The 23,755-nt window shown below is 57.8% G+C and overlaps 1 protein-coding gene across 7 annotated transcripts; it reads right to left on the reverse strand.

The window, feature by feature from the left end:
• Positions 1-1,088: 1,088 nt before the first annotated feature.
• Positions 1,089-20,235, reverse strand: SLC19A1 (solute carrier family 19 member 1). Of its 7 annotated transcripts, none has more exons than XM_081063645.1 (7): positions 20,166-20,235; positions 18,598-18,889; positions 13,805-14,016; positions 9,309-10,044; positions 8,901-9,093; positions 7,823-7,964; positions 1,089-2,235 (listed from the first exon to the last, which is right to left on the reverse strand). In XM_081063645.1, exons 3-7 carry the CDS (start codon positions 14,009-14,011, stop codon positions 1,954-1,956), a joined length of 1,560 nt encoding a protein of 519 aa, XP_080919771.1. In that variant the 5' UTR covers positions 14,012-14,016; positions 18,598-18,889; positions 20,166-20,235; the 3' UTR covers positions 1,089-1,953. The 7 variants fall into 7 exon arrangements, with proteins under 7 accessions (XP_080919771.1, XP_080919770.1, XP_080919774.1 ...); XM_081063644.1 differs by lacking the exon at positions 20,166-20,235 and adding an exon at positions 19,498-19,554; XM_081063648.1 differs by lacking the exon at positions 20,166-20,235 and adding an exon at positions 19,498-19,554 and having other exon boundaries at positions 13,801-14,016.
• Between the last annotated feature and the right edge of the window lie 3,520 nt (positions 20,236-23,755).

Here is a 23,755-nt window from a genome sequence, read left to right on the forward strand (position 1 = left end):
ACCCAGTACTCCTTTTGCAGGATAAGGATCCCCAACGCCCACACTTGCCCAGCTCTGCCCAGGAGCATATCTGGGGGGACCCCAGGTCCCTGGTCAGACTGCCTCCTTCTGAGCCAGCACCTGGGGAGCTGTCACTGTAGGCCACGGCGCTCGGAAACCACAGAAGCAAAGGGGACGGCCACGTGTGCCCCGCCCCCACGAGGACACAGCACAGCCAGCATGGGGCTGCCCAGTGAAGCCCCGGACAGAGGCTGTGTGGAGGGGCTGTGGCTGGTGCGGGTCGCAACTGGGCCGTGTCCATGAGCAGGCCACACGTGCTTGGCCCCCGCTCACCACTGTCTGCACTTCAGAACCCATGTTATCATCCTGTGGGAAGACAGACGTTTGGGGTGCACATGGGTATCTCTGGGGGAGCTGGCAGGGGTCACTGTTGGTCGCCACACTGGGAAGGGTGGTGGGTCAGAGCCCAACCGTCTGGACCGGAGGGCTCGTCCTGGTGGCTGACAGGGTTCCAAATAGGCTCCCAACAAAAATGACCATTTCCACAGACACTGGTTTGCAAGCAGCCATGATGAGCCGAGTCCTTGCAACCCATCCTTACACCACCGAGGTGGCAGAGCACGGTGGTGCACGGGTACAGAGTGATATGGCCATTTGTGGGTGTGTGTGCCAGTCCATGGGTACACACGATGTACCCGATGTGCGTGGATGACCTCTTGGGTCTCCCTGGAGAGCAGCAACCCTCAGGCTTACTTCCCAGCCGTGCAGGTATCTGCCCTGGGATGGAACCCATGCCTAGCACTGTGCACCCCCACAGCTGCTGCAGCCCGCCAGGCTCCAGGGTCTGACCCGAAGGTGCTGGGACCTGCAGGCACAGGCAGGACAGCAGGCCAGTGCAGAGCGGCTGCGCAGGAAGCAGCAGCCCTGACTTCAGACCTGGACAGAGTAGGAGCCCCTCAGCGGTCCTGCCTGCCCTGCTCAAGGACAGGGGTGGGTGTGGGTCCCTGCTTGGGCCTGGGGCCAGGAGCTGGGCCCTTTCTTGGCCACCCAATGGACTGCCCCCTCTCCCCACAGACCGGCACAGAATTGCGAGCCCCTCACACTCGGGTGGTGTGGTTTGTTTAATGTTTCAGGTCTCACATCTCAGAGCAAGGCTGGTTTACAGAACTCCATCCAGGTGGCATGTCCTCCAGGCTGGCGTGGAGAGCAGCCCCACACGGCCCCGTCACCCGTGAGGGAGGTGAGTGTTAACCCACTTCAGGAAGGGGTGGTGGGGACGAAGGCTCCACACCCAGCTTCTCCCACAGAAACAGAAGCCCAATGAGGATTCTCATTTATGTCACTTAAGAATGAAAAGGAACGCAGCACTGTTTAAAATGCGAGTACCTAGACACTGGAAATGTCAGTTTGGTCATGGGCCCCTGGAATCCGGGCTCCCACCTCCACCACCCCTACAGAGTCCATGACACTCTGCAGGGTCCATGACACTCTACAGGGGCTGGTGTTCCCTGGATTGGCATCGGGAGCCACCTCACCGGTCCCCAAGGACAAGTAGGATCTGCCTTCCAAGGAGGGTGAAGGCCTGGTGGGCACATGTAGGCAGGGGACACAGTAGCCCACAGTGGCCCAGCAGCTGCTGGAGTGTCCCCAGTGGGGTACAGGTACTGTCAGAACATGAAGCCTGAGGGGCTCAGGGCTCGGGCTGACGCTTGTGGCTCCCGAGGTCTGCAGCACGGGGACAGACCACACGGGCCTGCCCCACTCGTCATCGGTTCCATAATCTGAACAATGGAATTCCAACAATGCCGTCCAACCTAGCTTGCTGACTCCAAGACGACGGGCAGCTTGCCAGGGACGTGACAGTCTGAGATGTCACCTGAGATGTGAAGGCCCCAAGCTCAGTGAGGGGGTTGTTGGAGGACCAATGGCAGGTTGCCTCTGGTGTCAGGCAGGTCATGCCCTGGCCTCGGGCTGCTGGCTCTGCTCCCTGGAGGCTGGTCCTGAGGGCCGCGTCCTAGCCTCAGGGATCAGTGGCGGGGCTTCGGGCTGCAAGCTGTGAAGGTCCCCATCATGTATGCTCAGCACCTGGGCAGCCGTCTCCTCCAAGGGGCTCCCCAGCTCCTGGGACAGGGGCACGGACTGGTGGCGGCCCCGCTGGAAGTGCCACAGGCTCCAGAGCGCCGCCCCCAAATAGGCAACAGACAGCACCAGGAAGTACACAAAGTAGACGAGGAACTGGAAGAAAGAGGTGCAGGATGGTGGGTGAAGGGCAGCATGACACGGCCCTGGGGGCAGGGGCCATGGGAAAGGGGAGCAACAGTTGGGGGCAGGCCCCGTGGATCCCGCCCTCCCTCTCCCTCCTCCGGCTCAGAGGCCAGGGCACCAGCCAGGGGACCCCTGCAGGTGGGCGCCCAGGGGTCAGGCCAGCCCAGGAGCAGCTCCCATAGTGCACAAGGCCTGCCTCTGCCTTGCTCCTGCCACATGGGACACCGCCCTGAGGGGCTCCCACTGCTCTCACGGAGACCCCGGCACTGCTGCCCCCATGTGGCCTCTGTGGTCCTCCCAGGTGCTTTGCTCATTTTGCGTGACCACAACCATGCACTTCATTCCATTGGCAGAGTTCCCACACTGCTAAGGGCTTGTGGATATCCATGCGTGCCGTGGAGCTGGTCGAGGACAGGTAGCCTGAGACCTAGGCAGCCCCTGTGCACCGAGCCAGTGGCCACCCTGGTGACGGGTGAAGCTGCAGAGTAGTAATGCAAAGGGGTGCATGCTCCGCCGTGGAAATGTCCCTCCTGATTCTCAGGACCATGAGGAGATAGGTCGGGGCGGGGGTGAGGTGTCTGTGGGCCAGACCAGGCTCAAGGCCCTCCCCAGACCCCTCCCAGCACCAGTGTCCTCAGCTCTTTTAGGAAAACTGCTTGTCTCACAACAAAACCAAGAAGGGAACTGGAGGTCTTTGCTCCAGGAAGATGGAGTCGCTGGGTTTCCCTTATTCTTTCCAGTGTGACCAAAACCTTGGTTGTTGCAGAGCACATATAAGACTCTGAAGGTGGAGGCAGCCCAGTCAGAGACCCCCAGAGCCTGAGGCGCAGTATGATGACATGTTACAGGTCCTAGGCTTTCTTTCCTTTTTGCAGTAGGTATTTTGGGACCAAAGAAGCCAGCAACCCAGAAATGCCAACAAATGCAGAAAAAAGCCCAAAAGAAGCTGTTATCTCTGTCAATAGACCAGGACAGGGACAGCTCAGCAGGACAGGAAGCGACAGGAACTGCCCTGATCCCAGACCCCACTCTCGTTCCCCAGGCCGTAAGGAGGGTGGTGGGGTTGCTCAAGGGCCAGTGGGGACCTGGAACGGTCACTCTGCAGAGACCACATGGAAAGTCTGGCCATTCACTCCTACCAGGTGGTAATGACCCCCCAACCCCACCCCTGTGGACTCCAGCAGTAGTGAGTATAGCGTACCCCATAGTCGAACTTCTGGAAACTAAAGACAAAGAGAAAAAAATCTTGAAAGTATCTATAAAAAAACAAATGACACCTCAGGGGGAAAACAATTAGGATGACAGAATTTTTCATCACAAACCATGAAGGCCACAAGGAAGTGGCACATTTTTCATAAGCTAAAGAAAACTGTCAGCCCCGAAGCCTATATCCAATGATAGCATCCTTCAGGAATGAAATCAAGACTTTCCCAGATGAAAAAAAAAAAAGCAAGGAGTTTGTCACAAGCAGACCTGCCCTGAAATGAAAACAATGCCTAAAGGAGGTTCGCTAAGCTGAAAAGAAATGATAAAGAGCAGCCTTGGAGCAACAGGAAGGGGAAAGACCGCAGTGGGCGAAATCGGGGGTAAATGGAATACCTTCCTCCTCTCGTTTCCTGAATGTAATGGTTAAAGCAAGACTTACAACACTTACGACAGCTGTACTATAAAACAGTGGGGGAAAGGTGACATAAAAGGAGGTAAGATTTCTACACTTCCCTCAAACTGGCTATTCAATACATAAAGCCATCATCAAAAAATGCTCTAACACGAGATACACTCAAAAACACAACTGATAAATCAAAATAAAATCCTAAAGAATGTGCAATCAACACATAGGAATGCACAAAAAAGAAAACAAACAAAAAACAGAATAAAGGGAAAGCAAAAAATGAAATGGCAGACATAAGCTCTGATAGATCAACAATTACACTAATTACAACAAATGACCTAAACACACCAATTATAAGACAGAGATTAGCCAAGTAGATTTTTAAAAAATAACAGCTATGTACTGTCTATAAGAAACTCAATTCAGAAATACATAATATAGTCAGATTAAAAAAAAAGTATGGAGAAGGATATATAATGTGAATATTTATCAAAGGAAAGCAGAGGTACCCTGTTTATTAATCAGGTAAAGTAGAATTCAGAGAAAAGAAAATGACCAGAGACAGAAGGACATTGTATACGGATAAAAGGCTCAATCCACCAAGACACACAACAATCCCAAATTTACATGCAATAAATCAAAGAGCTGCAAAGGTGAAGCAAAATCATGATGGAACTAAAAGAAGAAATTGACAAATCCATAATTATAGATGGAGATATCAACACCCCTCTCTCAACAATAGAACAAGACAGAAAATACACAAGGGCAGAGAAGAAATCAACAACAGGATCTAACTGGCACTTACGGAGCACTCTGCCCAATGACGAGTGTCCATGGAACAGGTAACAAGATAGACCACATCCTGGGCCGTAAAACAAACCTCAACAAATTTAACATGATTGAAATCACATAGACTGTGATCACAAAGCAGAATCAGAATAGAAATCAGTAACAGAAAGATAACAGAAAAATATCAAAACACTTGCAAACTACACAATACACTTTGAAATAATCATAGGTCAAAAAGAAAGTCTCAAGGGATTTCAAAAATACAAAGAAGTGAATGAAAATGAAAATACAACATATCAAAATCTGTGGGATGCAGCTAAAGCAGTGCTGAGGGAAATGTCTAGCACTAAATGCAAACACTGGAAAAGAAGTCTCAGATCATTATCTAAGCTCCCAATCCAGAAAAAGAGGAGCAAAATAAACCCAAAGCAAGCAGAAGAAAGGAAATTATAAAAGCAAAGTTCCAGCCAGTGCAATTAGGCAAGAAAAGGAAATAAAAGGTATACTGAAAAGGCGGGTGCAGAAACATGTCACCAAAGAGGAGGTACAGATGGCAAACGAGCAAGTGGAGAGAAACATCACTTGCCATCAGAGAAAGGCAAGTCAAAACCACAGAACTGTCACTGCATACCTATCAGAATGACTAAGGAAAAAAGTGACACAACCAAAAGCGGACAACAATGTGGAGAAACTGGCTTTCTCACACATGGCTTGTGGGAACGTAAAATGGTGCGGCTGTGGAAAACAGGTTGGCAGTTTCTGAAAAAACATGCAACCACCATATAACTCAGCAACTGCACTTCTGGACATTTATCCAGAGAAATGAAGAAGTACATTCACAGAACACCTGTCACAAGTTTCGTAGCAGGTTTATTCGTAACAGCCAAGAGCTAGACAAACCCAGAGTCCTCCATGGCAGGCATAGACAAGCTGTGGCCCCCTCACAGCATGGAGCATCACTGAACAGGAATGGATTAGATGCACACAGGACCTGCATCCATCTCACGGGAACTAGGCCAAGTGCAAAAAGCCAGTCCCCAGAGGTTACGTACTATGTGATTCCATTTAAATAACACTCTGGACATGAGAAAATTATAGAAATACGGGTAGACAGTGGTTGCCAGGGGTTGGGGAGGAGATGGAGTGGGGGTCAGGTAGTATGACCATGAAAGGGCAGCCTGAGGGTCCCTGAGGGGAGGGAACCTTCTGTCTCTTGACCTTATAAGGTCACTATCCTGGTAGTGACATTGTACCAGAGAACTGCAAGTTGTGACCAGTGGGGACCCTGGGAACAGGGTACATGGATCTCTGCATTCCCCCTTACACTACATGTGAACGGACAGATACCCAAAACTAAAAAGTTTACTTTAAAAGACAAGCACACCAGGCCAGCCCCAGGCCACCGACGCCAAGCGCTGTGGCCCCTTTAAGCCTGAACACCTGCCCCTGTTCTCAGTATTCAGGATGAAGTGAAGGGACACACAGAGTTCCGACCAGAAAGGAAGTGCAGGGTGAGCTGGAGGACTGACCTCCTGGACCCCATCAGTATTGCTGATTATGAAACAACTGCCCCACTTCTAGAACTACTTTTTAACTCAGACATGAAACCAGCCATTGAAAAATCAACGCATTGTTCTCGATTTGACCCAACGTTGAGCCGCCATGTGGGAGGGGCTGCGACCAGCGCTCTTGAGGAACGCCTAGCCCTTGGGGAAGACTCTCTAGGCCCTTCGCACCCAGCCGTGCCCCCCCCCCGGAAGCCCCACTGCCAAGCAGGGACAACTGGGGGTCCACAGAAAGGAAGGGGCTGTGAGGACAGGTGCTGGGGCCTCTCCCAGGCCAACTGGATGGCTGCCAGGCAAGGCTCCATGGAAAGGCCCAGGCCAACGGTTCTGCCCCTTTTGGGGCGGTGGGGTGGTGGTGAGGAGTAGCATCTCTGAAGTAGGCCCCGACTGGCCAGCTCTCTCCTGGGCACAGGGCTCACGCCATCCCAAAGGTGCAACTGCATACACACCTGTGGACTCAGCTTGGCCAGCCCTGCTCGGGGTGACCAGTGCCTGTGCTCAGCCAGGGAGGCTGGGGCAGGAACCTGGAGGGCCCTGTACAAGCAGAAACTGCCTGCCTGCGTGGACACGGGGCACAAGAGGCTCTGATGTTTTTCACCTAAAGGGCATTTCCAAACCCCGCCATCTAAAAAGCCTGTTTTCAGTCAGGAGTGTCTGCCTCCTTCCTGATCGGCTACGGGGTCCCCGAGGCAGTGCTGACTGAGGGTCAGGACATCTCATGGGCCCTCCAAGGCCAACAGACGTCCCACCAATGAGGCCCAGGCTCCAAGCAGGTGGAACCTGTGTCCCCCTCAGGCCAGTTACTGAGGACCCAGGTATGACCCTCGTGTTGGCTGTCCTCTGCTAACCAGCTCGCTCAGAGAGGTCCTGCCTTGGCTGAGGACACCAGGAGTCCCACGCGTGAGTGTCCCCACCTCACAGAGGACAGGCGTTCTCAAGCTCTTCTCAGGAGTACCAAGAACCTGACTAGGGTTCGGCAAAGGGAGGGGAGCTGGAGAGGACCCCGCACATACCACCGCAAGCCCACCGGCCCTGCTTTCACCTGTCCTCTGTAAAGAAGACAGCTGCCACGTGACCCAGGGCCCAGGTCTAACAGGTCTTAACATCATAGGCAGAGACCTGAAATGAGGGTAAGGAGCTATGGCAGCACAGGGAAATGGCTCACAGCACACCTCCATCCTTCCTGTGATGTCAGCCAGTGGGGGGACACCCAGGGCCAGGAAGGCCTCCAGAAGTGACCTGCACCCAGACCACACTCGGACGCCATGCCTTGGCCAGACCTGGGGAGCGTGACAGCCCTAACCTGGGCCCCAGGAGGGAGCAGAGTAGGTGGGCACAGCGGTGGCCGGATCGTGGCTTCCTGGCACCCTGCTCTCTGACCTTCGCCTCCCTGCTCAGGGCCTCTCACTTCCTGCTTCTGCTCTGACCCACCAAGTCTAGCACATCCAGCTGGAGGTGCCCAGGCCACCCTGGCATGCCCCTGCCCTCGGTGGATTTGTGGTCTGGGTCCCACAGAGGGGGCAACACTGCGGTTTGGGTGGGCGCCAGAGGCCTCCCTCCCTGAGGCAGCAGGCCTGACACGGGGACTGACCTGTGAGTGGACGGAGAGGCCCAGGCCCCGCTTGTCGGAGACGATGAGGGTGATGATGGTATTCAGGATGGTGGCAAGCAACGTGTTGATTCCAAAGACCAGGGCACAGAGCTCTTTGGAGAGAGAAGACGCAATCTGAAAACTGAAAGGGAAAGCAGGCCAAGATCAGCCTCAGCTACGAGGGAGCAGGGTTTGATGCAGGCTCTGAAAGACAGGGGAGGTGCGGGCCAAAAGGGGAGAGGGCAGTGTGTGCTGGGTGCTTCTGTGAGCTGGCACGGGACAGGCCACCGCACCATGGGGGTCGGCTGCACTGCGCCAGGAGGCTGAGGACACTGAGCACAAGACAAGGAGCATACAATGTTCTGACACAGGTGTTACTGGGAGGACAGGACTGGAGATGGGGGGGGTGCGATGGTGGCAGACACAACTGCTAGGGGTGGGAGGCGGGCTCCTGGGTGCCTGTGGCATGAGCGTGTGTGGTGACTGTGCAGCTTTGTGGGAAGGTCAGTTCAAAGGAACACAGGGTCTTAAGAGCAAGCAGGGTGGGGGAAGGTCCTGGAAAGCACAGGCAGGCCAATGGGCAGCTCTCAGGACGTCCTTGGGCAGGTACAGGAGGGTCCCAAGGGTGAGGAGAGCCCTGGGCAGAAGGCGAGTTGGGACAGCTGGTCACGCTGGCCGTGAGCCACCACTGCCCACAGTGGGAGCAGGGAGTATGAGAAGGGCCATGGGGCTCCCCAAGACGGCACTGCCTCGGTGGGAGGAAGAGGATATGCCGCAGGGAGGGCTCCTTGCTGAGCCTCAGGGTCACGGCAGCCAGCCTGGAGGTCACACCATGGACAAGGGGGCAACGGACCCCTGGCCGAAGGTGTCCAGGGTTCACGGCTCCTCGCACCACCCAATCTGCGTGGCGCTGCCTGGCACACAGCGCTTCTCCTCCCCAAGGTTCCGGAACGGAGAGAACACACAGGCGCCCGCCAGCCCCTACCCCGCAGAACAGCAGTGCGAGGCCCTCCAGCGACCCGCTGTCCACCAGGGCCTGGGCCAGGGGCCAGCGTCCACCCCGCACGGCCCAACTCACGTGGCGATGGGCACGAGGAACTGGTAAAAGCCACGGAAGAGCACGACGGCCGCGTAGCACAGCCAGATGCTGCTCGTGCTGGACAAGAGGAAGACCAGCCCGGCCTGCACCGCCGTCACGACCCCGATGACCAGCTTCGCCCACAGGTCCCAGCGGATCTCCACAAAGCCCGCGGCAAAGGAGGTGATGGCACCTGGGGAGACAGGGCGCGTCACTGCGCGTCCTCCGGGGGGCGGGGAGAGGGGCGGGGCCTACTCAGCGGCGGGGGGCACGAGGGGCGGGGCAAGGAGGGGCGGGGCCTACTCAGCAGCGGGGGGCGGGGCGAGGGCGGGGCCTACTCAGCAGCGGGGGCGGGGCGAGGGCGGGGGCTACTCAGCGGCGGGGGGCGGGGCGAGGGGCGGGGCGTACTGAGCAGCGTGGCGGCGGCGTCCGCCCCGCCGTTGTAGACCGCCGCGGAGTCTGCGGCGGGGTGGACGGCGGCCCACAGGACGTGCGCGTAGTACATGACGAGGTAGTAGCCGGTGGAGTTCAGGACCCACCAGAGGCTCCAGAGGCGCAGCGGCGGCGCGCGCAGCCCGGCCCCCAGCTCGCGGAGCATGCGCGCCAGGACGCAGTCCCCGCGGCCGCCCCGCCGCCCCGGGTGCCCGCGGTCCGCCTCGCGGGGCCCCGCCGCGCCGCTCCCAGGCTCGCGGCGGTTGAAGAAGAGGCTGCGCTTCGGGCGCTTCAGGAAGAGCGCGAGGACCAGGCTGAAGACGAGGAAGCCCAGCGAGATGTGGTTGAGCCTGGTGAAGGACACCCCGCCCACGGTGACGAGCAGCTGGCCCAGCACCGAACTGCTGAAGACGCCCAGCAGCACGGCGGCCCGCGAGTAGCCGGCCATGCGCTGGTAGTGCGCGGGCCGCACGAGCGAGAAGATGTAGGGGGAGTAGGCGATGCGCGCGGCCATGGTGACGCTGTAGAAGAACTCCAGGAGCTGCATGTGCAGCACCGTCGTGCCCAGCAGCAGCAGCAGCCACGCGGACACGTAGCTCAGGCCCTGCAGCACCAGCACCGGCTTGTAGCGCACGTAGTCGGTCAGCAGGAAGATGGGCACCAGCACGGCCATGTAGGAGTAGGACAGCACCGGCGTGATCTCGTTGGTGATCTGCGGGAGAGCGGGCTGCTGACGCCGGCCGGCTGGGCGGTCAGCCCCCCGGGCCCTTCAGCCGCCAGGACCGCCCAGGGCTGCGGGGGAGACGGGGAGACAGCGGGTCCCAAACCTCCCTCCACCCCGACGGCACCCTGGCCACAGGCGTGCTTGGCACAGCGGCAGGGCGCTGACACCTTAACCTAGTGAGGACACGTCTGCCTGTCCAAACTGGTGACGACCACGAAAATAATCGCCAGTGGCATGCTGGGTCATGCTGCTCTAGGCTTACCTGTTATTAATAGAATAAAAACATGATTTGATTTCACCTTAAATCTAACAATAACGGGAACAGAGCTGCAACCAACATACACTCACTAACGCAAGCTGCCTCAGTTGTGGAAGGACAGGCAAAAACGAGACTCAGATAAGGACAGCAGAAAGATAACGGGTGGCTTCATGTGAGGGGGTACAGACAACATGAAGGCAAGGAACAGAGAGAAAAGCACAGTGAGAAGGGAAGAGGGTCACAGGGCACAACGGCAGGCTCACCCAGAGCGAGAGCCAAACGTCCGCCTAACTGCCCAGGGCCTGCTCTGGAAGAAGCGGCCCCAGCCTCGTGAGGCCCAGGTCCCTGGCCTTGCCCGCTTCCTGGGGTGGACATGAAATTTCGGTGCCTGTGCTTGAAGCGTCTCCTGAAGCTGAGGCCCAGGCCTGGTGACTTTTAGCAGGTGGCTCCACCAGACCCCACCAAGGGGCCCCAGCCATGGCTCGTATCTGTCCCGGTGGGCACCAGGTGAGCTGCCGGCCTTGATGAACATGAAGGTGTGGCCTCCCTCCTGCAACCTGACAGGGCCCTAACCCGCCTGCCTCAGGCCTGGTAGCCCATAACACCAGCGCAGGTGGCTTTAGGCCCTGCAAGGCCAGCAGACTCCCAGGCCCCACTGCACAGATGGAAACCGGGGCCAGAGTCAAGCGCCGGTCAGCACGTGGGATCCTGCTCCACCCACTGCTTACCAGCTGCTGGGAGGCTGGTTGGACCCCCACATTCCAGCCAGTTCACCCATAGTTTCTACAGCCTGGGCACCTGCCTGACCAGCCGGCTGGTGCAGCACGTCAAAGTCTGTGCCCAGGACCCCAAGAGACACGCACGCCAGTCCACAGGTTTAGAAGGAGGCTAAGGGAAGACCGCGACCAAAGCTCCCTGCCTGGAAACTTTGAACCCACACGCCCATGGGAAACCAAGGCTGACCCCAAAGGCTGTGGTTCCTACAACATGGAGCATGGAAAGACTGGGAATTCCGGAACATTCTGAGTGTTGGTCCATCCCCTGGAGGAGCTGAATAACCTGCGCTGGGTCACAGAGAGCCATAGACCGTGGTTTTTTAAAATTCTGGGAACATCAAACAGCCCCTCAATGAGACTTCTTAGCAGAGCGCTTGCTCGGAAGTGGGGGGATGGGGCACTTGCTGTCAGAGCCCCAGGGGCAGGATGGGGTCAGAGCAGAGGATCAGCTGGTATTTCCTCTCCCCACCTCCTTCTCCTCCCTTTCCCCACTGCAGCTCTGTGTCCTCCCTCTGGCAAACAGACAGGGAGACCAACCACGTCAAACTTGGAAGGTGCTGGGGGTGGGCTGGGGAAGGTGCTGGGGAGTGGGCTGGGGAAGGTTCTGGGGGTGGGCGCCCATGAAGTCCCTGGGGCAGGTGGGGTCTGTCAAGTGACCCTGCACCTGCACGAAGTCAGCCTCCTACTGGCCTACGCCGAGTCTCCTGCATGCATTCCCAGCACCTGAGTGTTTGGATGGCAAGGTCGAGGCTGCTGGGCAGAGCGCACGAGAGCATGGGTGCTGTGCCCAGATCTAAATCCAGGGGGCTTCAGGGCCGCTTCTCTGAAGGGGGGAGGCTTGGTTGGGGACCAAGGCAACCAGGACAGGCAGGGGTGGGGCCAGGGCCGTGGGGAGGGAGAGGCGCCAGGATGGGTTCTGAGGACCAGTGGGATGAGGGGAACAGGGCAGGGCCAGGCCACAGTTGACTGGAAATCCAAGAGGAGGCAGCAGTGGCTGACACCTGTCAGTGCCTGGAGTGGAGTGGAGACCCCTGACTGCAGGGACAGGACAGGGACCACGTGGAGGAGGACGCCAAGAATCCCGCCAGTGATTGGAGGTGTCGGGCACGAGTCAGGAAGGACTGCCTGTGGGGCGGGACTGCAGGACCTGACCCGCAGCTCAGGTGCAGAGCCTGGCTGTCATGCGTCAGGGAGGGCATGTGAGGCAGCACCAGTAAAGCATCGGAGGGAAATGTGGCTGAGAGGAAGCTAGAAGCTCCAGCCGAGGACACCACCAGCCTGCAGGAGGCAATGCGTGACCCACACAAGCACGAGGGCACCCCAAGGCATGAGAGGGCACGGCTCAGGGAGGCCAGGAAACACAGCGGCACAAATCGAGGAAACGCAAATCTAGCAGCTATCATATGGGCGGAAAGTGACAGCAGCCTTCCCCGTAGGGGTGACAAACTGGAGCAGAGGCACTGGGTAACCTCTGGTTTGATCCCCTACGTTGGGGGTAATGTCCCAAGCCAGGCCCAGCAGCCCTGCTCACGTGCCCTTACTTCCCAGAAACAAGCCTGCCATCCCTCCAATATCATGCAAGATTGGTGGACCGGCCTAATTTCTGGCACCTACTATGTAATCAGTTAATGTGCACCCAGAGGCAAGTAGATGGGACTTACAACTTCTCTGGTATGGAGATCTTCCTACTGTTTCTTAACAGACAGCCACACATATGGTGAGCCCCCTAAGTAATCTGCACAGCAGATGACGGCCACCTATAAGGTCAGGACACTGTTCTAAGGAGGGAGAGCCCTCTCCTGATCAGGGCAAGGGGTGTGAGGGACTGGCTACTCAGAGGAGCACCGGGAGGGTCAGGGGGGCACAGATGTCCAAGCCCCCACCCCTGGCCTCAGCTGGGAGGTTAGCACTGGCCATGGGATCAGATGCCATCACGCACGGGCAGGACTCTGAGTTCGTGTGGGCCAGTCACGTGGGCATTTCCATCTTAAGGATGGCTGCCTTGAGGAGACAGGCCTTGTTTGCACAGCCGCTCCATTTGACTTAAACAATTCGTGGGTCTACAGGGGGTGGGGGCTGAGCTCCGGGCAAGGGAGAGGCAGGAGCTTCCCAAAGAAATCAAGGGGCACAGCAGGGTCCAGCAACAGTAACATAGAGAAACAGAGGCGGTTGGTCATGCTGGAGGAGCAGATGGAGGCTGGGGGCCTGGGGTGGGCAGCCCAGGACCAGCTCTGGGGCAGCGCTTGGTCCGCAGGTGGACGGGCTTGGACGGAAGCCCTGGCTGTGTCATCAGCCCGCAGCCTCCTTCGTTGTGTTATTCTATGGAGAAGCAAACCCTGCGCTGGAGCCTGCCTGCCCCGTTTCCCCCAGAACCCACCTCTGCGATCAGTTTACCAGTCAGGTTCCAACGGTCCTCTGCCCCCTTGTGGGTCCCGCTAGGAGCTCTGCTGGGAGCTGGTGTTGGGCGGGTGAGCGTCAGCCCACACTCTTCCTTCAGACCCACAGCTACACGGAGCCCTTAGGACTACCACCACTCTTCAAGTGGCCTGGTCACTAAGTGAGGGGCCCCTCAGCACCCTGGGGGGACGGGGCAAGGCCCAGGACGCCACATGGCTGCCCAAGCTCTGCAGCCTCAGCTGTTCCCCATCCGGGGAGCACTGCCTGCTGGTGCCCTTGTCCCCAGGCCAGTCCTGCCCCTACTGCACGCACGTGCCTGCTTCTGTGTGAAGTTCTTGTCAGGGCTGAGGAGGTAGGGCGTGATGAAGCTCTCCCCCGGCCGCATCTGGGCCACAAAGCCATAGAAGCAGAGGAAGGATACCAGGAACCACCGGGACTTCAGCTCGCGGCCCGGCCCGTCCTCCAGAGTCACTGGCTTCTCCACCACCTGGCCAGAGGGCACCATGCTGTCCAGGCCCCCCATGGCCTCTGCAAGGAAAAGCCGAGAGTCAGGGCAGCTCAGCCAACAACCCGCAGACACCTCCTCTGCACCCCAGACCTTGGCTGAAAGGGAACCCACTTCTCACTCAATCAGGACCCTACCTGGAGACCTCAGCCCCATGCTCTCAACCTGGAGCTGGTAACAATCCGATGCCAGGCCAGGCTGTCCCCATCTCTAGGAGTCCCCAAAGCTGCAGTCCCACATGACAACCACCAGCCTTGTAGTTAACTAAATGTTAACTAAAACTGAATGAAATTTAAAAATGGGTTCCTGGGCATAGCAGACTCATTTCAAGTGCTCACAGCAGGTGGCTGTGGCTGCTGGGGTGGGCACATGTCCCCCCAGGGAGGGCTCAGGGATAGCCTGATCTGGCCATCCTATTGGCCCCGGGGGGCTTCATGGACAAGACTGGGTGACAGACGGGCTTTGCAGATAGAGTCCAGAGCAGACAAGGGCACAAAGGGAAGGCAGGAGCCCACGAGGGGCGGGCCCATGACAGGAAGGGGCCGCAGGGGACAGAGGCCCAGACCTGAGCCTGGAAGCAGGGCAGCCTTGCCCGGGGGCACTTGGGATGACGCCAGAAGCAGCGCCAGCTAGAGGGCTTTCTGGTTCTGTCCAGAAGCCTCTGTTTGGAGCAGGCCTGACAGCACCTTTCCTGGGGTCACCCATCGCCCCTACTGACAGAGGGGCCGTTAATGCATCTGTTCATCCCAATACTTACCTGCTGTTTATTTTTGTCTATATGCCACATGACCTGGCTGCCCATTAAGGCACTGATATAAAGCTCCTTTTAAGTGAGTCAAAAAGCAAGCTGCCATGCAAACCGTGTCATGCGAAGAAGGGGACCCATGCAGAGCAGACACATAGAGAATGAGGAAGAGCCTACTCCCCGTGGCTAAGATGTGGTGGGGATGGCCTGGGTGCAGAGAGCGTCTGGGCTGCAAGATGCTGGCACAGCTCTGTGCTCCGTCCCTCACAGCCTGTCCTGAGGACCACCGCAGACGGCCGGGGTTTGGGGCATAAAAACTCCCTCCGAGTGGGACCAGCAGCCTGGGTGCTCTGGAAAAGCCCCGCTGTCCTCTGCACTTAACACATGTGGCTCAGAGATCATCTGAGCAGGAAGTGCTCCCACAGTCCTCCCAGGATGAGGTGGAGAAGCCAGGTGACAGCACACCCCAGGGGCCACCAAGGGCAGAGTAAGCCCTCGCCCCAGGCTGATTATTCTGCCAGGCCCAGGGCCTCAGCAAAGGGACTGTGTCCCGATGAGCGAAATTCCCTGGCCTTTTAAGCCCCTGTGTTTATTTCTGTGACTCAGGGGGAAGGGGTGATAGTGAAAGCCCTCAAGAAGCCAGGCCTGATGGGTTTGTGGGGCCACAAGGAAAGGCAGGGTGGGGGCAACGGGCAGCCATAGGAATTCAAGAGAATTTCAAACGGAGGGGGCAATGGAGGCAACAGGAGTCCCGGTAGTTACAGGGTTGCAGGACTGCTCCCCACCATTTCATTGAGCCAAATGAAACAATCAGCCAGGCAGGGGAGCACAAACTCGGCCCTCTCCCCAGGCACCCAGAGGCACCTGAGAAAGAGCTGGCCCCCAGAGCTCACAGACCCCCCAGCTGCTTTTCCAAGCCCCCTGGAATTTGCACAAACAGCTGGGAGGGCCTTGGCCCCTTCAACAATGGGGTTGGGGCTGTCCCCCTTCTCTCTCCCCCTTCCGCCCCCCCCAGCCTTAGGGTGCATACAGGAAGAGCACCTTGGGTACACACACCCCCAACACCCTTTTCCGGCCCCAAGACGCCCACTCTGTTCACTTTCCCACTCCTAGTGCACGTCAGAGCAACGGAACAGTCATCCAGGTTCGCCTACCTTGCCATGGCGGACAACAAAGAACTTAACTAGGCCCAGGGTCCCCAGGAGCGAGACCCTCCCTCCCCCAGGGTCCCCAGGAGCGAGGCCCCCACCCTCCCCTCCCCCAGGGTCCCCAGGAGCCCTGCATACTTGGCCCTCCAGAAAGCATCATCTCCAGAAGCGATAGGAACTTCGCCTACTCTGTGCCCCCATATCCTGGGACAATGGCACAGGTCTCAGGCACCAGTGCCAAGCACACGTGGTTTCATTTCTACATCCTGCATTCCTGTAGCTTCTGAAACCCACAGCTGCTGCTTCTCAAACTAGTGATAACTGGAAATGGGCTCAGAGCCCCGCCCCAGGTGGCCTTCTGAAGGTCTGGGGTGTGGCCCAGGAGTCTGCACCTTAACACGTCCCTCAGGCACGCCTGGAGGGTGACCACGCAGGCCCCGAACAAACCTGGAAGACACTGCCTCAGGAGTCCTGGCTGGTCTGGACCAGTGTGCCACCTGGACACTCAGTATCCAGGCTGCAGGAAAAACCCGACTCCCAACTGCCACTCAGATTCTCCAGGGTGACAATGCAGGTGGACCAGCCTCACTCCCCAGAAGGATGGACGTGCAGGGAGCCACCCCAGGTGATGGCCAGGGAGCCCCTAATGTGGGTGGAGCCCAGAGTGGGGGGACTATCTGCATATGTCGAGGACCTGGGCAGGAGGGCTGGGAGCTCACATGGGACTCTCCTGGTGGCTCTCCAAGCTGCCTCCTCAGTCCTATGGGCTCTGCCCCTGCCCTCTCAGCCCTGATCCCCTCAGGGCTGATCCCATCAAGTGCCTGGCCTCACAGGCCACTCCTCCAGCTCCAGCCCTGCAATCTGGAACACTGCCCAGTGCAGGCAGGACTCAACCTGCTGGGCCACATAAACACCACAATCCCCCATAACCAGCTAGCCCTGCAGGCCTAGGCAAGACCACCACATGGGGAGGCCAGTGATTACACTTCTTTGAACTAAAGGGATGTCCTGGGGACTCGCTTGTGTCCGCTCTGGAATGTGCCTCTCTCCTGTGTGCATTTCCTGCACTATGCTGGCACTGTTGTACACACCCCTTCAGAAACTTATGAAACAGGCTGACGGCTGGATGACAGGGTGGCCCCACAGAATGGGGTTACGGGGGAAGGCAGGGCCGTATTCCAGGAGCACTGGGGGCCACACAAGAGCAGGGGCCAAAATTCCAGGGTTTTATCTGAAATCCATTTTTAACACTAGCCATTATGAAAGACATGTGGAGCACCTCAGGACCAAAGGGTGTTTACAGAGCAGACTCCAGCCCCGCACCGCGGATGGCCTCAAGCCATTACTCAGCATCTCCAGGAGAAACGGCCATCTGTGTGGGGACTGAAGTCCAAAGAAAAGCACTGACGCAGGAGCCAGGCTGGGCCCTGCCCATTCACGGTGGTGTTCGTCTGCCTTGAGTCTATTCTGGCTGTTTATGCAACTCATGTGAGCATAACCGCCAACATTGGCAGGCAGTCAGCTGTCCCAGCTGAGCCCCAAAGTCCTCTGCCTGGAAAGCAGATGGCTCTCTGAACATACAAGCCCTCCCAGCCTTCTGCTCCAGGAAGGTGACGTGGGGGGCTCTGTCATGCTCACAGCACAGAAACGGGCACAGAAGGCTAGTGAGGTGCCCGAACTCAGGGCCAGCGGGTGGCAGGCCTGGCCTGGCCACCACATGTGCTGACCACAGCCCAGCCCCGTGTACCTGCATGCCTGCCTTCCGAAGGCTCTCACAGCACTACCACCCCCCCATCTGCACCTGCCTTGGGGGAGTGTGGGGCTGCTCTCCTAGTTCTCCTCCCAGCAGCTCCTGGGACCCAGGATCACAACAAAAGCAAATGGCACCTCTCTCATTTCGTTTTACACCAGCTACTACTCTCGCAGGTTAACCAGGGAGGTTCCTTACATTTTAAAAACACCTGATAGTGAAAAAGAAAAAACCTTTGCACCCTCATCCCAAATCACACGGCAGAGTTGTGTTCCAAAGAGTAAAATTAAACCCTCTAGCCACCACTTCTGTAGACACCCAACTCACAAGTGTAAGACACCCCGAGGCATTGGTCATCTGTGCCCAGCACCAAAGGGAGCGATAGCAGTAACAGTCAGTGCAGGAGGACCCAAAGGTGAAGGGGTGCAGTCCAGCCGAGGCAGCAGGTGACACACCATCTGGGAACCCTGGGGCCTGGGCACTGGGCTCCCAGACCTGCAGACGGAGGCCATTGATCTGGGCCAGAGACCCTGGTTTTGCAAATTCAACCTGGGCTGCAGGGGGTCCTCCAGTCTGCGTTAGTGCAGGGCTGCCTGGTCACTGCTTTGCAGGGCACCCAGCAGGCGGCTGCAAAAACTGTATCCCAGCTGCTCTTTGGGCAGCCTGGAAAACAGCTTTTAGATGCATTCTAGATTTCTGAGCCAGCTCAGATTCTAACCGGTATCCTGAGACCAGGCAGGCTGGGGCCAGACACCCCCTTAGGTGAATGCACAGCATGCGTCCGAGCCACTCCTCTGGATTTTCCAGAACAAGCGCTTCACACAGGGAAGCAGCCAGTACCGTCAGGGACAGTACAGGGTGGAAGGACCCACTGGGGAAAGGGCTGCAGGCACTGGAGCGCAGCGCGCTCAGTGACACCCGCGCCCAGAGCTGCTCCATGGGGAAATCCTTCGGCACTTACAGAGCTTCAGGCGCGCAGGAGGCGGACAAGAGCCGGCATAGGACAGTCAGGGCGTCAGGGACCACACAGGCGCATGGGTGGGCGGGGCTCCCCGCCCCCCCTCTCCTGCCCAAGCGACGCTTTCGCAGAGCTCCAGCATGCTCCATCGCAGCAACGTGCCAGAGCGCGTGCGGTGTCCAAGCTGTTCTGCCCCAACCCGAGGAGGCACCCGGAGGTCCGCTGGGCCAGAGAGGGGTCCAGGCAGCACTCACGGCTAGGGGCGACACTCACAGCACCAACTAGCCGTGTCACCCTGTCACCGTAGGCAGAAAGAAGAGGGCCACAGGGAGAGCGTGGAGGGAGGGAAGGAAGGAGGACGTGAGGGGAGACAAAGGAGAGGAGGTGAGATCATTCTGAAGAAAAGGTGCAGCCACAGCTCATTGTAAAGGACTGTCACAGTATTCGCGCTGCAGGAGCAATTTCCACCCCCAATCGCCATGACAGTTCGGACAAGGGTTGAGTAAGAACGCGGGAATCCCACCTCCCCGTGGGGGAGGCCCGGTAGGGAGGTGACTCGGAGGTGAGCCCGCCCCGTCACGAGGTTCAGAGCGTGGGCGCCCAAAGCACAGGGCAGAACAGCGGCAGCAGGCGCGGCCGGGCAAGCCCTGGGTCCCCACGTGGGCAGAGGCGGAGTTGGGGGCTGCACGTGGGGCCCCGGCCACCACCGCGGGCGGGAACGGTCCGTGTCCCCGTGCGCCCAGGGCGCCCTGCACAAGCCCCGTGACCCGCGCCCCTGGCCCTCGTTCCTCTGCAGTCACGCCTGAGACACAGAACCCGCGCCCCACGCGTCCACTCCAGGGCCCCCCGGACACCCGCCGCCCCGGCCCGCGCCCCCCCGGCCCCGGCGCGCAGGCCAGTTACCTGGGCAGCGGAGCCCGGACCCGCCGCGCGGGGCGCGCACCACCGCACCCACAATGCTCTGCGCCGCGCGCTGCCCAGAAAGGGGCGGAGTGGCAGTCGCGGGCCACATCCCCGCGGCGAGCACGCCGGTGACAGCGCTCCTGCTGGCGGACAGGCCATCTCGTGGGCTCACACTCGCATGCCCGCGCGTCTCGTGCCGCGGTCCCTACCGGCCGCCCTCGTCGCCCTGCAGGTCACGCAGCCCCGTGGCGCAGGCCTAGGCGTAGCACGGAGCGGGGCCTGGCTCACCCCGGTGCGTCCCCGGATCCAGCTGCAGCCCCCACTGGACCACTCTCCCGGAGCCCCGTCCCGATCCCCGCCGGACCAACCCTCCCTCCGACCCCAACCCCTTCCCCCATCCCCCAGTGTCCACCCCGCAACCGGCTGCAGCTCCCACTGAACAGCCCCCCCACAGTCCCCTCGCGCCTACCCACGCGGCGCCCTGGTCACAGCTCGTGGACGTCCAGGAACCCTCCCGGACCTATTTGGAGAGAGGCACTCCCCGCCCCCACCCCAGCTGTGACGCCCCTTGGACGAGTGCCAGCCCCTGCCGCGCCTACCATCCTGAGCAAGAAGTTCCTGTGCTTTTTCTTTTAGTCTCATTTTAAAACGTTCCATTCCTGGCTTACCCCCAAGCTCAAGCCAGGGACACTGGCCACTGTGCCAGGCAGGACAGAGCTGGTGGGGTTTTTCGCAGTTGCCCTCCCCCACCCAGCAGCAGACCCACATTTGGTCTGGTGGGTCAGGTGGCTGCCTCGGGACTCCAACCAGGCACAGACGCCTGCTCTTGGGGTCCTGGACAGCAAACCTCCCACCACACCAGGCCCAGTGCCTGGGCCTCACTGATGCTTCCCCCCCCTTTCCTGTCCCCTCCTAGGACTGAGCATGAGCCAGCCAGGCTCTGTGCAAGGAGGCAGGAAGCTGAGGAATCGGGGTGAAGGGAGGGGGGTCTAGCTACCCGGCCTCCCAGCAGGGAAAGCCAATGGGGAGAGAAGCAGGTGCAGGCCTCAGAATGCATTAGGTAATGGGGCCCCTGTCCTGGCTGTTCACTGGCAGGCTGTGAAAGAATTCACGAGTCAGATAGAAATATAGAAGATTTATTAAAGTAAGAGGAGAGCTGGCTGGGCAGAGTCTGCTGGAAACTAATGGCCGAATCTTTGTTTCATCTTTAGTTTTATGTTTTCTAGTCAGGATGTAAATTTCTTAAGCCTGTAGTGGAATTTTCTACAGTTCGGCTTTGTCAGTTGGGGTGGGGGAAGGTGCAGTTAAACCGGTTATCGCCACCTTTGCATATGTTATGTAGATTTAATCTGGAGTCAGGAATGGATCCTTGTCTTGCGGGGCGGCCTGCGGGGTCTCAGCTTCCGCTCCCCACACAAGAACGCAGGACATGGTGAGGCCAAAAAGGAACACCCACGGAGCCATAAGCAGGGGAGTCATATCACTATATTCTCACCAGCGGCATCCGCCTCTCTGCAATCCGCTCTTGCTAGCCCCCATTTTCTGCTAGCTTAGCCACAGCCATTATATTAGTGGCCAATGGTTCACTGGTTACAGCTGACGGCCAACTAGCCACATCTGATGGCCATCCAATCACAGTTGATGGCCTTTTTCTACCTGAGCTCTCGTTCTATGTGAGAACGAGAGCCTGGAAACTGCTTTCTGGGGCTTTGTCCCCAGAATCCTACACAGAGGCAAAGCCTTTCCCAAGTCACAGGGCTAGCACTGAGCAGAAGTAAATAGAAACATTGAAACTGGTCTGCATAGTAGGTGTAGTGTATAGGAAGCAGAGCAAGTAACAGTTGAAAGGAGGCAAAGGAAAGAAGGGAAAAAGCTTTCCAAAAGTCCCAAGCTAAATTACACTTGTTAAATTATACCAGAGATTTAAACCTCAAGACAGAAGATTTAGTGCCACCAATACAATCCCTCTGTCTTAACAGTCACTGCAGGACACATGCAGGGAGAGGACAAAGGGAGAAAGGGAACCACTGGCTACCAACCATTCTAGAGAGGCCCTGGGGGCCAAAAGCCCAATGCCGTGTGCAGCATGCAAGAGGGGCCCTGCGGTCACTCTACCCTGACCACTATGTGGGGGCAGGCCCAGGCCTCACCCATTGGGATGGACAAAACGGGGGGAGGGGCACAAAGACAAAGGGATGATAGATAGAGGTCTGGCTGGACAGACCAGAAAGGGAGGCCAGCCTGGGGGATCCACCCCCAGGAAAGAAACAGCGGATCCATACTTAGGCACCCAGTCTCCCTGCCAGTGGCCCTCCCTCCCCACAGCCAGCCCCCACATCTGGACTGGGCCTGTCTGTGGTGCAGTGAGGACCAGGACAGGTAAGTAGCAGTGGCCAGCCAGGTCACTGGACAGTGAGCTCCACCCAGGCTGCCTGCAGGTTGGGGCACTACCAGGGAGGTTGGGGTTGCCCAGGCTGTGACACTTGGGCTTGAAGTGTGTGGAGCCCTCACTGATCTCCCCTTTTCTCTGCTGGGAAGGGAAGAACCCAAGCCTGGACTCACAGTCTCGGAAGTGTCTGCTACACCTTCACACCGCTGGAAACAACCACAGTCACAAAGGGGCATGGCCACCAGGCACCCACCGCAAAGAGAGCCATTCCAGGTTCGCACGTCAGGGAACGGGCCTGGTCATCTGTCCAGAGGATGGTGGGAGCTTGTGCTCAGCGGGCCTACCATGGCTGTGTGAGGACTGTGGAGTGCCTGTCGGAGCCCTCCAGGAACCCGGCCCAGGGTCCCACACATGAGCTCCAGCCTTGGGCTGCCCTGAGGCCTTCCAGAACGGCTCCCTAGTGGGGCCTGGTGTGGCTCGGAGTAAGGGAGCTGAGGAAGCAACAGGGTCCCTGGTGCCACGTGGCTTTGTGTTCCTCAACCCGTGCTGGCTTCTCCACAAGTGGGTGGGAACCTGGCCACCCTCGGGGCCCCCACTCAGCAAACTGTGCCCGGTTTGAACACAACTGTATCCGCTCCTCCAGCCTCACAGGGAGGCCACGCTAGCTCTCCCAGGCTCTGGGGTGGCCAGAGGTAGAATCCCGCTCCCAGCAGCCGGCCCCTGCCCAGGCCCCTCAGACTCTGCCTGGACGAGCTGCCCTCTAATTCAGAGAGTGGGCCCACCGCCAAAAGAAGGGTCCATGGGATGGGGTGGGGGTGGGGGGTGACCTTGAACTGCACTTTGGAGAGAGCAGGAAGGAATGAAATCTTTAAAACCTATTTCTTAGTTTTATTGAAATTAAAGAAACATAGCAGTTCGTTCAGAAACTAGAACAGAAAAGGAACAAAATGAACAAAGTAGAGAAGAATGAAATGAGAAAAGCAGAAATTCATTACTATAATTGGAAAGCAAATAAAACTTGATTTTTCTTTTTTACCCAAAAGATAGTTCCTAAAAACAAACAACACATGGCATAGTGAATGCTCTGGACGACTTGACCAAGAAATACAATAAAAAACGAATGACACGATTAGGACAGAGGCAGCAGCACTGTAGTCTGGGGCCTGCGACCGCAACGGGCAGCGAAGCAGCACCCCCTGCCCGTCCCGCACGTGGAAATGGAAACAACGTCCAGCACCTGCGAAAACCTGAGTACTAACTGCGCCTGCGCAGAATGCAGCCTGGGGGCCAGGTGCGGCCGCGGGTTGGGGCCCAGGCTGCGCACACCAGGCCCTCACGCACCGCGGGAGCTTCGTGCTGGGCCCTTGGCTGTGAACCAGCAGTTCTTAGTCCGCAGAGGTCAGTGCTTATTAGTCATTCGTGTATCTTTGTTGTGAGTCTGTTCAAATCTTTTGTGTATTTTAAATATTGAGTAGTGAGTTGTGAAGGTTATTTATGTATTGTAGAAGGGAGTCCCGTGTTAGGTGCATGGAATATGAATATTTTCGCCTATGTGTGACTTGTCTTGTTGGCTTAATGGCACTCTTTGAAGAGCAGAAGGATTTAATTTTGATGAAGTGCAGTCTATCCATTTTTCCTTTCATTGCTTTCTGTAGCCTGAGAACTATTGGCCCACCCTACGGTTGGGATAACCTTCTCCTGTGTTTTAGTACGTAACAGTACTGTCCAGTGGACTTTTCTGCAATGATGGAAATGTTCCATGTGTGTTCGGTCCAACCTGGTGGCCTCTGGCTACATGTGAGCACAAGTAATGTGGCTACAAATTGAAATTGTTACTTAATTTAAATGTAAGTACCACGTGTAGCTAAT

The sequence above is a fragment of the Rhinolophus hipposideros genome (assembly GCF_964194185.1).
Source record: "Rhinolophus hipposideros genome assembly, chromosome: 2".
Taxonomy (NCBI): Eukaryota; Metazoa; Chordata; class Mammalia; order Chiroptera; family Rhinolophidae; genus Rhinolophus; species Rhinolophus hipposideros.

Bases quoted from the DNA above. Each gene is read 5' to 3' on its own strand.
- SLC19A1 (XM_081063645.1), bottom strand. From the start codon at position 14,011: ATGGGGGGCCTGGACAGCATGGTGCCCTCTGGCCAGGTGGTGGAGAAG. The intron at 9,094-9,308 runs GTACGCCCCGCC...CTGTCTCCCCAG, and splicing joins CGCCGCCGCCACGCTGCTCA to GTGCCATCACCTCCTTTGCC. The intron at 7,965-8,900 runs GTGAGTTGGGCC...TTTCCCTTTCAG, and splicing joins TTCCTCGTGCCCATCGCCAC to TTTTCAGATTGCGTCTTCTC.